The 12,249-nt window shown below is 51.5% G+C and overlaps 1 protein-coding gene across 1 annotated transcript in view; it reads left to right on the plus strand.

Moving 5' to 3' along the window:
- Positions 1-641: 641 nt before the first annotated feature.
- The window catches only part of CIB4 (calcium and integrin binding family member 4), a 49,892-nt gene continuing 38,284 nt past the window's right edge, over positions 642-12,249 (plus strand). Inside the window, exons 1-3 of the mRNA XM_041755259.1 lie at positions 642-695; positions 1,145-1,179; positions 7,783-7,879. Coding sequence (XP_041611193.1) covers positions 642-695; positions 1,145-1,179; positions 7,783-7,879 — 186 coding nt within the window. The remainder of the gene's footprint in view (positions 696-1,144; positions 1,180-7,782; positions 7,880-12,249) is intronic.

The raw sequence follows: 12,249 nt of genomic DNA on the forward strand, positions 1-12,249 counted from the left end.
CCATTGTGGGCTACTAGGACTTCTTCAAGTTATCCTGATCTGAATGTGCCCTCTGTTCCTGCGGGGACCCTGGCTGATGGGGCGAATGCCTTTTTCTGCACCCTTTGGGTCACTTCTTGAGGTCAGAGTCTCTGCTTACTCGTCACTGCGTCCCCAAACCTGGCACAGTGTTTGGGATAGGGTTCTAATAGCCAACTCACCTTATTGAGCACCTATAATAGGCCAACACTGTTACCTGTATTACTCAGATAATCCTCACAACAATCCCACACCCTCATTTTACAGATGAGGAAATTAAGATCCAGAGAGGTTGAGTAACTTGTCCAAGATTATGTGTCTTGTCAGAATGTGACAGAGCTGGGATTTGAACCCCACCAGGGTGACTCTTGAGCCAATAGGATGATCCTTAACCCTGCTATTGGGTTGCCTTTCTGATTGCTGCTTGTGTATTGGGGCACAATAGGTTCCCAATTAGCGTTGGGAGCCAAAAGAATCTGCTTCTTTGCCCACTCAGAGGCTCAAGTAGAATGGGCAGAAGGTGGAATGTAGGCTACCATGGCAACTGGATCACCAGGTCACCTCACGTACTCAGCCCTTGGGGCTGAGGTTCTCCTGCAGGCAGAGAGCAGGGTGGGGTCAGCATGGGGCAATGTTTGAGGCACCAGATGCATTGTGAGGACCTTGAAGAATACCAGGTGGGTGGATGAGGCAGGATGTTCTGGGCAAAACTGGGGGGAGCTTCCTGAGGCAGGTGGGATGAGTGGAAGGGTCGTGGAAGCTGTTGCCTTTGCTAAACCTGCATCCGCAAGAGGCAGACCAGTCCTCTGAGGCCTCCTCCCCCATCTGTCTCTGGCTCCAAAGCCCAGGGCCTGAGGCTTGATTTCAATCCTCTCTCCCAGTCTGTGACAGCATGCTCCTTCCTAAAGCTGTCAAAGCCTGGGGAGGGAGGGAGGAAGGGCACCCTCTGCTCCTCTTCCAATCGCTGGGGGGATCCACGGCCGAGTACTGGGGTGCCTGCATTGTGCAAGCTGCGGGATAAGAGAATGGCCATCTCCTCCCCAGTCCCTCAAACTCCCCACTCCCCAGGGGAGCCAAAGCAGGGCTGTTCGCAGTGGGCAGGTCACCTCTCTGTGCTTTTTTGTAGGCTCTGACCTTCCTGACCAGAAATGAAATCCTGTGGTGAGTAGAGGGGCCCCTTTCCCTGCCCTTGAGCTGAGCTCTCGTCCTGGTACATCTCATTCTGGTTCCTGAGTGTGGTCCTCACTCAGCACTGTAAAGTCCTGGAAATGAGACTGGCACAGGGCAGGCAGAGCCCCTGGAAATGAGACTGGCACAGACCCCAGCTGGGAGAGCCCAAAAGCCAAGTTGAGCAAAACCTCAGGCATTAAGCCACTAGGGGATCCAAGGCAGGATTTCTTCACAGAATCACAGAAGTGGATGAGGCTTCTTGGGGGGATGGGGGAATGATGGAAGGACTTAGGAAACAGGTTTGAAGCTGGCTGGGTAAACCTGGATGTGCTCTAAGACCTAGCTCCCTCTCCAAGCCTCTTTTCTGGGCCTGCTATGTGTCAGACATTGCAAGGGCCCTGGGAACATATCGGGGAAGAGTCCACAGTGCCTGTTGTCATGTAGGTTATTGTCCAGCAGGACAGGCTCTGGGCCAAAGACAAGTGGTGTCATGCAGTGTGAGAGGCCACAGATGCCCTCTTCATGGGATTGCAGAGGGAATGAACGGCATGGTGTGTCCAGGTCCAGAAAGGGTGACTCAAAGTCTTCTATGATTCCTTCTCTTGCCCTGCCATCTGCTCGGAACCCCTTTCCAGGCCCATCAGAAGACAGGAGCCCAACTGGACAGAGTCGAGCAGACAGGCTCTTGCCTCAGGGCCACCAGGCCCCATGATAAGCTGGGATGAGCCCCTGGTTGGCTTTTGCCAGCCTCACTTGTTAGGTATGAATTGGAAGCTGAGAGACACTAGATATTTGAAGAGAAAACTGAAAAACCTGTGCTAAACCATGCCATCATAACATTTCAGAACACCAGAGATAATGAGAAGATGCTAAATGCTTCCAAAGAGAAAACAAAAACTAAAACAAAATATATACAGAGCTCTGGGAATCAGAATGGTTTGGGACTTGGAAGACAGGAGCTAAAGACCTCCAAAACCATAAGGAAAAAAAAATCCCAATCTAGAATTAAGTCATAGCTAAACTATTAATCAAGAGTGAAAGTGAAGTAACTTTATTGACTTGCAAATTATTTTTTATTTTTTTCATTTATTTTTTTGGCAAATTATTTTTTAAAATGACCTCTTTTGCATCTTGTCTGAGGAAGCTTTTGGAGGATGTGCTCCATTATAACAAATTAATAAACTGTGTTATTTTGGTAAACTAGACTGGTATATACAGGATACTTCCTTTTTTGTAAAATAAAAGTTTCTACGTGCATACACATACACACGCAAAGAGAACATGTCTGGAAGGACACACACGTGCACGCTGGTCATAGGTTAGCTTCTTTTTAAAATAGATTTTTTATTTATTCATTTGAAACAGACGGATACAGGGGTGAGGGTGCAGATGAGCAGAATAGAGGAAGAGGGAGGAGAAGCAGACTCCCCACTGAGCTGGGAGCCTGACGTGGGGCTTAATCCCAGGACCTAGAGATCACAACCTGAGCCAAAGGCAGATACTTAACCATCTGAGCCACCCAGGCGCTCCATAGGTTAGCTTCTTGGAGAAGACCTGGGCCACTGACAACATCGGTGCTAGCATGGCCTTGTTGTCTGCAAAGTAAAGGGGCAGCTTTGAAATGGACACCCAGTGGCACTTGCAGTGGTTTAGGGAGCTGATGGCACGTAGTGCTTATGGGAAAGAGTGGCCAATTTGGGCTAGACTAAACCCCAGTCACTTTTGGACAATTGTCCTATGTGGCCTCTGAAGACGTGCTGTGATTTTCCTATTAATGTGACAAAGAAATACAGCCTGGATGACGGTGCAGTTGGAGAGATCAGTCCAGTTGGAAAAAGTATCCAAGAGACTAATAGACACAAGTAACCTCTGGATGAGGGTGGCTCTGCCCTCATCTAATACTTTCCCATCTTTTTTTTTTTTTTTTTTTTTTTACTTTCCCACCTTCTTATCTGTGACCTGCATAAAACACAAGGGCTTGGTCACTAGATCTGCAGATGATGCACCCCTGGAGGGGCAGACCACATGTGACAGACTCTGGTTTTAGAGCCAGCCCCTTCCCAATCCTAGGCTGCCTTGGCTGGGCTCTCCAAGAAGGGGTCTGTCCACCCTAAATTTCTTGCCTGTGGGGATTTTCTTTCATGGCTTGTTGGTCTTTTAAAGAACAAAGTCCCTTTCGGCCTCAGCTCCAAGTCAATCCTCCCTGACTTCTGATCAAATTGCTCCACGAGAAGCCCTTGACTTCCAGATGTCTCTTGGGCTCAGTGCAAAGGCCCTTCCAGGTCCTCATCTGCAGCCACAGCTGCAGACTCTGTGTCTGGGGCCTGACCCAGAGAGGGCACATGTGGTTTCCTTTAGACCTCCATGGTTGGAGCCCAGGTAGGCCTGATTCAGTCTGAGCTGACTGCTCTGTATTGCTCAGGGACTACTCTGGTCACCATCTCAGCCTGTAGGTAGGTCTGTCTGCGTGGGGAGCCTGGACCTTTGCCCCTAGCCCCTGCACAGGCTGACCCAGCCATGAGGGCCACTCTTTCCTCTCAGCACCCCTGAGGTCCCAGCCCTTTCCAGCCTCCAGGCCTCATCCTGGCCATTAGCACCTGGTCCTCCTGGAGCACCAGCAGGTCAGCAGGCACAGTGGTTACAAGCTTGCTCCCTTCAAGCCAAAGGCCTGGGTTTGAGGCTGGGCTCTGCTACTTCTCGCTGCGTGACCGTGGGTGAATTTCTTTGCTGAGCCTGTTCCCACACTTATAAAAAGCCTGAGATAAAAGTACTGGAACCTAACCTCACATGGTTGTTATTAGGACGATTAAATGATCAAATGCATGTCAGAGGTCAGAGCATCAGTGGGTGTGTGGATCAGTGCTGACTGTGGGCTAGCTATTATTTTTATGCTTTTATTATCCGCCTCCCCCCCTCCTTTTTTTTTTTTGCAAATGAGGAGACTGGCTCAGGGAAATGAAGCGGTTTGCCCAAGCCACACAGCTTGAAAGGAGCAGATCATAAAAGCTACCTTTTCAGGCTAGAGATAGGGCTATTTATAAAATACCTGCAGGCTGTACTGTAGGGCAAAGGACTATTGACCCCAGGGCCCAGGGACCTGAGCCCGGAAGAAAGGAGTAGAAATGGAAGCTGGCACTGGAGCTGTGTTGTCCATCCTGCCAGGAACACAGGAACCTGGAAGCTCATAGAACATAGAGGTCCTGCCGCCACCCTGGCCTTGAATGAGAGTCTCTAGGGGTGGGTACAGGGTACTTTCACAGGCTCCCGGATGTGGGACCCAGTTGACCATCACTAAATAGGGCTTCAGAGGCAAGGGTGCAGAGAAGGGTACAGAAATAGTCATAGGATGCCTGAACCAGAGGGGGCAGTGGGGGTCACCAAGTCTCTCATTTTACAGAGAGGAAACTGAGGCACAAGAGGGGATATGGCAGGTCCAAGGTCCCCCAGAGCATGAGCTGCAGGGCCCGCCTCCCTGTCTCCAGGCCTCAGCCCGCAGACAGTCCCTCCCCTTGTCTGGGGTGAGGGTGGGGGGGAGCCACAGCACAGGCTCCTTGATTTCTGGCAGGCTGAATGTGTGAGTTTTTCAAATGGCTTTGACTCTTGAGTCCATTAGTGATTAATTCAGAGTTCCATTTAGAGCCGGCTGATCCATATTTGGAGGAGGAGAACATTTTGTGGCAGCAGAGATGCAGCCACGATTCATCTGCGGGCAGCCCACCCACTCGGTGGCCTGGGAAGGCATGAAGTCCCGGCAAGGCCCTCCCCACCACACCCCTCCCCAGAAAGCTCTCCAAGGGGGCGGGGCTGACAGGCTCACACCTGGGTGGGGGAGGATCCTTTAAGGGTGCGCAGCACAGCCTGCAGAACCTGGTGTGGGGTTCGGCCCCCACTCTCTCTCAACCTCTAAGACCTTGGGCACACCCTTTAAGCTCCTTGAGCCTCAGTTTACCCTTCTTTAGAAATTACCACTCCTACACCTGTCCCACAGGAATGTTGGAAAAATCAAGGAGAAAACGTGCTTGAGCGCATCCAGCGCGTAGTCTTGGTAAATAAGAGAGGAAGGCAGTGGCAGTTACCTGGTCCCCCCAGGGGTGCTCCTGACACCTTCCTTCTCTGGGCTCCCAGGGGCTGAAGGGGGGTGTAGAGCTTCAGGGTCTGCAGCTCTGGATTTAAGCGGTACCACCATGGGACCTGAAGCAAGTTATTTTACCTCCTTGAGCCTCGGTTTCATGTGTAAAGGAGAGATGATGGCTCCTTCCTTGCAAGTCTGTCATGCAGGTTAGGTGAAAAATATCTGTGAGAGTTGACAGCTGGCCGCAGGCCACTCCCACTGGGGAAGGGGGGGGGCAGGGGAGCAGGAGGCTCTGCTCTGGGTGGCTGCAGGGTGCAGGGCCTCAGGGATTTCCTTTTTGGTTGTTTTTTTTTTTTTTTAAGATTTTATTTATTTATTCATGAGAGACTCACAGAGAGAGAGAGGCAGAGACTTAGGCAGTGGGAGAAGCAGGCTTCCTGTGGGGAACCTGATGAGGGACTTGATCCTGGACCCCGGATCATGTCCTGAACCAAAGGGAGCCGTTCACCTAATGAGCCACCAGGGTGCCCAGGCCTCAGAGAAGTCTTAAAACTCAGCGCACCTTACTGAAAGTCAGTCTGCTCTTTCTCACCTCAGGCCAGCAATTCTAAGGACGACAATGATCAAATCTCCTTTTGACTGGGGCCGCATCCCTCCCTGCACTCCAGGGCCGATGGCCTGCCTTTCCCCCTCTGTGCTCTTCAGTGCCCTCCATACTTTCCTGGGGAATGTTTCCCCTCACCCACTCCATGACCTGCTTCTCAGCTCTCTCCCCAACTTGTCAGAGCAGTCTCTGGTGACAGTCCAGGGCCCCTTACGAGGCTGATGGAGCCTGTCCTTCCCCACTAGCCATGCGCCACTCTGGCTCCTGTTTCCAGGCCCCTCTCATGCGTCAGCATAGAGCCAGGGATGGAGATTTTATCTCCCCGTTGGGCAGAGTCAGGATTGGAGCCCAGGTGTCTGCTCAGAGAGGTCAAGCAGCTTGCCTGGGTCACACAGCTAGAGGGTCCACATGGGTCCCCCTGACGGTTCTGGCAGCATTCCAGCAGGAAGGGGGTGACAGGCAGGACACTCAGCGGGGGCCTTTGAAGGGCCTTTATAGCAAAGGGAGTGTGCTCAGAGGCTGAGGGACTGCCCCGCAGGCCTGAGGTGCCCAGTAGAGAGCAGGAGCTGTGGAAGCCAGGGCTCAGACAGACATGGCCCTGAGTACCTAGGCTGGAAGGGGGGAGGGAGGGACAGGTCCCCACCCTGGCTCTCTCACCACCTCCAGTCTCCAGCGGGTGCCTCCTTTGGGCCAAGGGCATCTGGAGGCATCAGGAAGCCAGAGGGCAAGAGGGTGGGAATGCACCAGACAGAGCAGAGGAGGGCCTGGGCAGGAGGCAGAAAGACAGAATAGGAACTCGGACACAGCTGATATCCTCGTTGCTCTCCCACAGCCGGGATCCAGGGGACATTTTCTCAGTCTCTGAGCTGTGAAAACATGAGGGGCTAGATGGGGAGCCGTTCATGGCTCTGAATTCTCCTGGTACTGGATCTCCATTCACCATGGCCAGAGAAACTGAGGCACAAGGTCCTGGGAGGGGGAGCCCCTCCCTCTCTACCTCCAAATATCCACTTATAAAATCACCCTCTGAATTCTTCACTGAGTCACCTGTCCTCAACTCCCACCAATCAGAGATTCATTTGGGTTAAAAGACCGCACACCCTGCAAACAACAGTGAGGGGCTGTTAGTCACTCACTCCTGAGTATGAATTAGCTTGGCCAGATGTGCACCTCCTAGCGCTGAGCTGAGCTAAGAGGTTGGACGGTGGGGAGAAGCACAGTGCTGAAGTTTATAGGCTTCCCCTCGTTTAATCCTCATGTATTTGTGAGGGGAGCCTAGGGCTCCTGCCCTCTCCCCCTACACGATCACACAGCCACTTCACACTCCATCTCTCCCTCACAAGCAAAGCCTCCATGACCATGTGGGCCTACAACATGAACACTGATGAAGGGGGGATAGGCGGGTTGCTTAGTCCTGCAGTCTGTGGGGCTGGGCTGTGGGTGAGAGGGGCCTGTAGTCTGCTGGCTGCTGGCAGTCGGGCTCTAATCCCGGCTCAGCCACACCCAGCGTGTGACCTCTTTTCTCAGGGCCAAGGGCAGGGCTGGGCAGATGGCCTGGGGTGACACTCTGGCTTCCCCAGGGCCACGTTGGTTTCTCTATCTGCAAGTGAGGGGCTGGACTGAGGGACCACAGATGTCCCTTGCAGCTCTGACATTCTATAACACTTCTGGAGTGTATTCAGTGCCATAGAGCACACTCACATCCCTTTCTTCACACCAGGCTCATCTTTGCACCTCCCCCCCCCCCCACACTGTGTGCTGGGCACACTGGAGTCCTCAAGGATGTTTCTAGAAGGGTGGGAAGATGTCTAACTGCCTTTACTATGACACTCAGTCCTAAGTCCCCTTCCTCTGGAGAGGCTGGCAAGAGAGGGGCGCGTGGTCTGCTGTCCCCAGCTCATTATGCTTCTCTCCTTAGCATCCACGACACCTTCCTGAAGCTCTGTCCCCCTGGGAAGTACTACAAGGAGGCAACACTGACCACAGACCAGGTCAGCTCCCTGCCAGCCCTGAGGGTGAGTGCAGCATGGGGGCGGGGTGGGGTGTGCCACTGGGGTCGGTGAAGGGGCTGAGGACACTGGGGGAGGGGCAGCCCCTCTGGCCGTGGGGCGGTCTGGTGGCAGCCTTTCCAGAGGGGCTTGTGGACCACCAGGCATGGGGCCCAGCAAGGCATGGATTCTCAGCACTTCTCACACACATGTCTGGCCCCACTCCATCCTTGCATCAGTCCTGGACAGGCTGTGAGGACTGTCACCATTTCGTAGGACAGAGGCCAAAGTGTCCCGAGGCAATGTGTCTTGCTCCAGGTCTCACCATCCGTGAAGGTGGCAGGCTTCACTAAGGCTCCCACTGGCCCTGTTGGCTGAGTCTCCAGGGTCCTGCCTATGATTCCCTTTTGAGCTTCAGCTTATGGCCCAGCACCAGCTTCCTGGGACCATTTACCTGACCCCACACCCCCCACCCAGAGGACCCTGCACCAGCCAGCTCTCTGCTATGTTTTATGCCCCAAACCAGAGAAATGGGAAAGGTCAGGAGGCTCTGCACAACCCTTTGGGCCTTGGGGAAGCCAGGGTGCCTCTGCTGGCCGGCTGCCCAGCCCCCTCCTCAGCCCTTCTCTTCTGCTCAGGCTGCCTCAGTAGACTAGGGTTTTTCTAGAAGAACTAAGAACCTTCTCAGTTTCTTCTCTGAGAAGCCAGGAGCAGGACTCAGAGCCCAGGTACTATCATCTCAACCTGCCTTCTTCCATCTGTGAAATGGGCGGGGCACTGAGGGTGGCTGGGAGTTGTTTCCGTGTGCTCCCCAAGGCTTCCTGCACTCCACTGGCTGTGCTGACATGAGCTATCAGTGCCCCCCACTCCCAACCTTTTAAGGACCATCCTTGAGTTTTTTTGTTCCTGCTCTGAAAAGGCCCTGCCCTTTCTCCAAAGCACCAGGATGAATGCAGAGGTGTACCATAAAAGGGCTCCCCAATCAATTCTAAGATTTTTTACTAAAATGTGTGCAGTGCGTAGAGAGAGGCAATGTAGGTCAACAAATCGTGGTGGTGTCAGGCTTCCCGATGTTTCATTCTGATCTCAGCAGGATAAGGGTTTGAATTTGTCATTGTGCAATGAGAAGCTATCTTCTCTTCTGTCTGGAACAAGGTGGGCACCTCTTGGAAGAGGGCTAGGGACCTGCATGGAGCGGGTGGTGGGAAGGAGGTCATAAGGGAGAGACGCACAGGTGGAAGGCGCACACGTTCAACTAGGGCGATGCGGCCTCTCCAAAGTGACGGACCTTCTTTTGGGCAGAGACAGAGAAAGAGCACAGAGCCAGGGGCTTGCGATTGAGGCAGGGAAGATAAAGGAATAAGAAGGGGTGTGAAGGGGTGAGTAGGATGGGTAGCTGGGAGCTGGGGTCTTGGAGAAGAAATGACTGATATCTCAAAGGAGAAATAATTGGAGAATGTGCCTATGCCAGACACAAAATGGGGAGCCTGTCCTTTGGTACCCCTGCTCACACATGCACTCCCCACCCCCACACAGGCACGCCTCCACATCCCACCCCCCCACCTACATACCCGTGCACACACCTACATGTGCTCAAACACACATACACGTGCCGGCTGGGGGGTCCTTCACACTGGTCCTTCACCCAGACTCTCCACTCAGGGACCAGGGCTGAGGGGCAGCCCAGATGGGAAGCTTCTGCCCTCCATTCCTCAGGTCAGGGACAGTGTCACTGGGCAGTCCCAAAATATTTGAATGTGAAACATGGGTATAAACTCAGGACCACCCAGTCTAATCATTGTCAAATACTTTCTGCCCTGGTTTTACCCATCAGAAAACGGAAGCCTGGAGCGGCTTGCTCAAGGCACCTGACCGTAGGTCACATGTTTGCAGAGCTTGGATTGCTCTGACCCTATCTCCATTTTTTTTTTTTTTTTTGCCCTGAGAAAAATGTTTTTTAAAAAAAATCTTTTAAAAAATTATTTAAATTCAATTAAGTAATGTATTATTGGTTTCAGAGGTAAAGGTCAGGGATTCATCAGTCTTATATAACACCCAGTGCTCATTACATCACATGTCGTCCTTACCCATCACCCAATTACCCCGTCTCCCCACCCCCTCATCTCCAGCAACCCTCAGTTTGTTTCCTGTGATTAAGAGTCTCTTATGGTTTGTCTCCCTCTCTGATTCCACCTTGTTTTATTTTTTGCTCTCTTCCCTTGTGATCCCATTTTGTCTCTTAAATTCCACATGACTGAGATCACATGATAATTATCTTTCTCTGATTGACTTATTTCGCTTAGCATAGTATCATTGTAAATGGCAAGATTTCATTTTTGATGGCTGAATAGTATTCCGTTGTATGTATGTACGACATCTTCTTTATCCATTCATCTGTTGATAGACATCTGAGCTATTGTGGACATTGCTGCTATAAACATTGGTCTGACCCCAGTTCTTTTTTTTTTTTTAATTTTTATTTATTTATGATAGTCACACACACACACAGAGAGAGAGAGAGAGAGAGAGAGAGAGAGAGAGAGGCAGAGACATAGGCAGAGGGAGAAGCAGGCTCCATGCACCGGGAGCCCGACGTGGGATTCGATCCCGGGTCTCCAGGATCGCGCCCTGGGCCAAAGGCAGGCGCCAAACCGCTGCGCCACCCAGGGATCCCTGACCCCAGTTCTAACCAGGGCCTCCACCTCTGATCAGGGCTTGGCTTGGTGCTGACTGTGTGCCTGGGTCTGCAAAGTGCCCTGGGGGCACAAGGGGAGAGCCTGACAAAGACTGACCCTGGATGGCTGGGATGGAATGTGCCAGGTGACCGGTGGGCCAGCACTCCCCATGGCTCCAGTATACTCCATTCAAGCCTGGCATCCCTGTCCTGAGCCCCAGAGGAGCAAGCACTGGACTAGCATCAGAGGGTTGGGTCGGGGCCCAGTTCCATCACTCTGCCTATAACATCTCCCTCTAAGCATGAATCCCTATCTGTAAAACAAGGGGCTCACGCTGGGCCCTGTAACAGCAAGTGCAAGGATGAGTCACAGTCCTCTGCACCAGCATGGTGGTAAGAGGCCTGTGGGACGGTGTGCAGGCAGCCCCTGCCCCCAGAGAGCACCAGCCCTGACCACTGCTGGAGCACCGGACCCCAAAGTGCTTCACTAGATGGTGGCTGGGCACTGAGACGGGGTCTTGGGACAAGCCTACTTGTAATTTTACTTATTTCGTTCTTCTAAATGGTCGTTATTTCACTCTATTGTACACATAAAAACTGGATCATTGTAGGAAAACACAGAAAAGCAAAAATACAATAAAAATTGTCAGGTTGCCCACCTCAAGGGATGATTGTAATGATCAATTTGCCTTATTTCCTTCTGTAATTTTTTCTAAGCAGATATATAAATGTTGGGATCACACTGACTTTTTTGTATGTTGCTTCCCCCCCACCCTTCCCATTTTGGTTTCTTTGTTCCTTTTCCAACTGGTTCTGAACAGCCAGAACCATCTCATGGATTTAGGACACTTAGCCACTGCCACATGAGGGGACAGGACACTGGGCCAGGAGCAGAAGAGCTGGGTTAGAACTCACTGGTTAAGGGAAACAAAATTATGAACTATTGGGACTTCATCAATATAAAAAGCTTCTGCACAGCAAAGGAAACAGTCAACAAAACTAAAAGGCACCCTACAGAATGGGAGAAGATATTTGCAAATGACATATCAGATAAAGGGCTAGTATCCAAGATCTATAAAGAAAGTATCAGGGGATCCCTGGGTGGCTCAGCGGTTTAGCGCCTGCCTTTGGCCCAGGGTGTGATCCTGGAGTCCCAGGATCGAGTCCCACGTCAGGCTTCCGGCATGGAGCCTGCTTCTCCCTCCTCCTGTGTCTCTGCCTCTCTCTCTCTCTCTCTGTCTATCATAAATAAATAAATAAATAAATAAATCTTTAAAAAAAAAAAAGAAAGTATCAAACTCAACACCCAAAAAACAAACAATCCAGTCAAGAAATGGGCAGAAGGCATGAACAGACATTTCTCCAAAGAAGACCTGCACATGGCCAGCAAGCACATGAAAAAATGCTTCACATCACTCGTTATCAGAGATATACAAATCAAAACCACAATGAGATACCACTTTACACTGGTGAGAATGGGCTAAAATTAGCAAGACAGGAAACAACAAATGTTGGTGAGGATGTGGAGAATAGGGAACCCTCTTACACTGTTCGTAAGAATGCAAGGTGGTGTAGCCACTCTGGAATACAGTATGGAGGTTCCTCAAGAAGTTTAGAATAGGGCTATCTTAGGACCTAGCAATTGCACTACTGGGGATTTACCCCAAAGATACAGATGTAGTGAAATGAAGGGGCACCTGCACCCCAGTGTTCATAGCAGTGA

Source organism: Vulpes lagopus, chromosome 5, assembly GCF_018345385.1.
Source record: "Vulpes lagopus strain Blue_001 chromosome 5, ASM1834538v1, whole genome shotgun sequence".
Lineage (NCBI taxonomy): Eukaryota > Metazoa > Chordata > Mammalia > Carnivora > Canidae > Vulpes > Vulpes lagopus.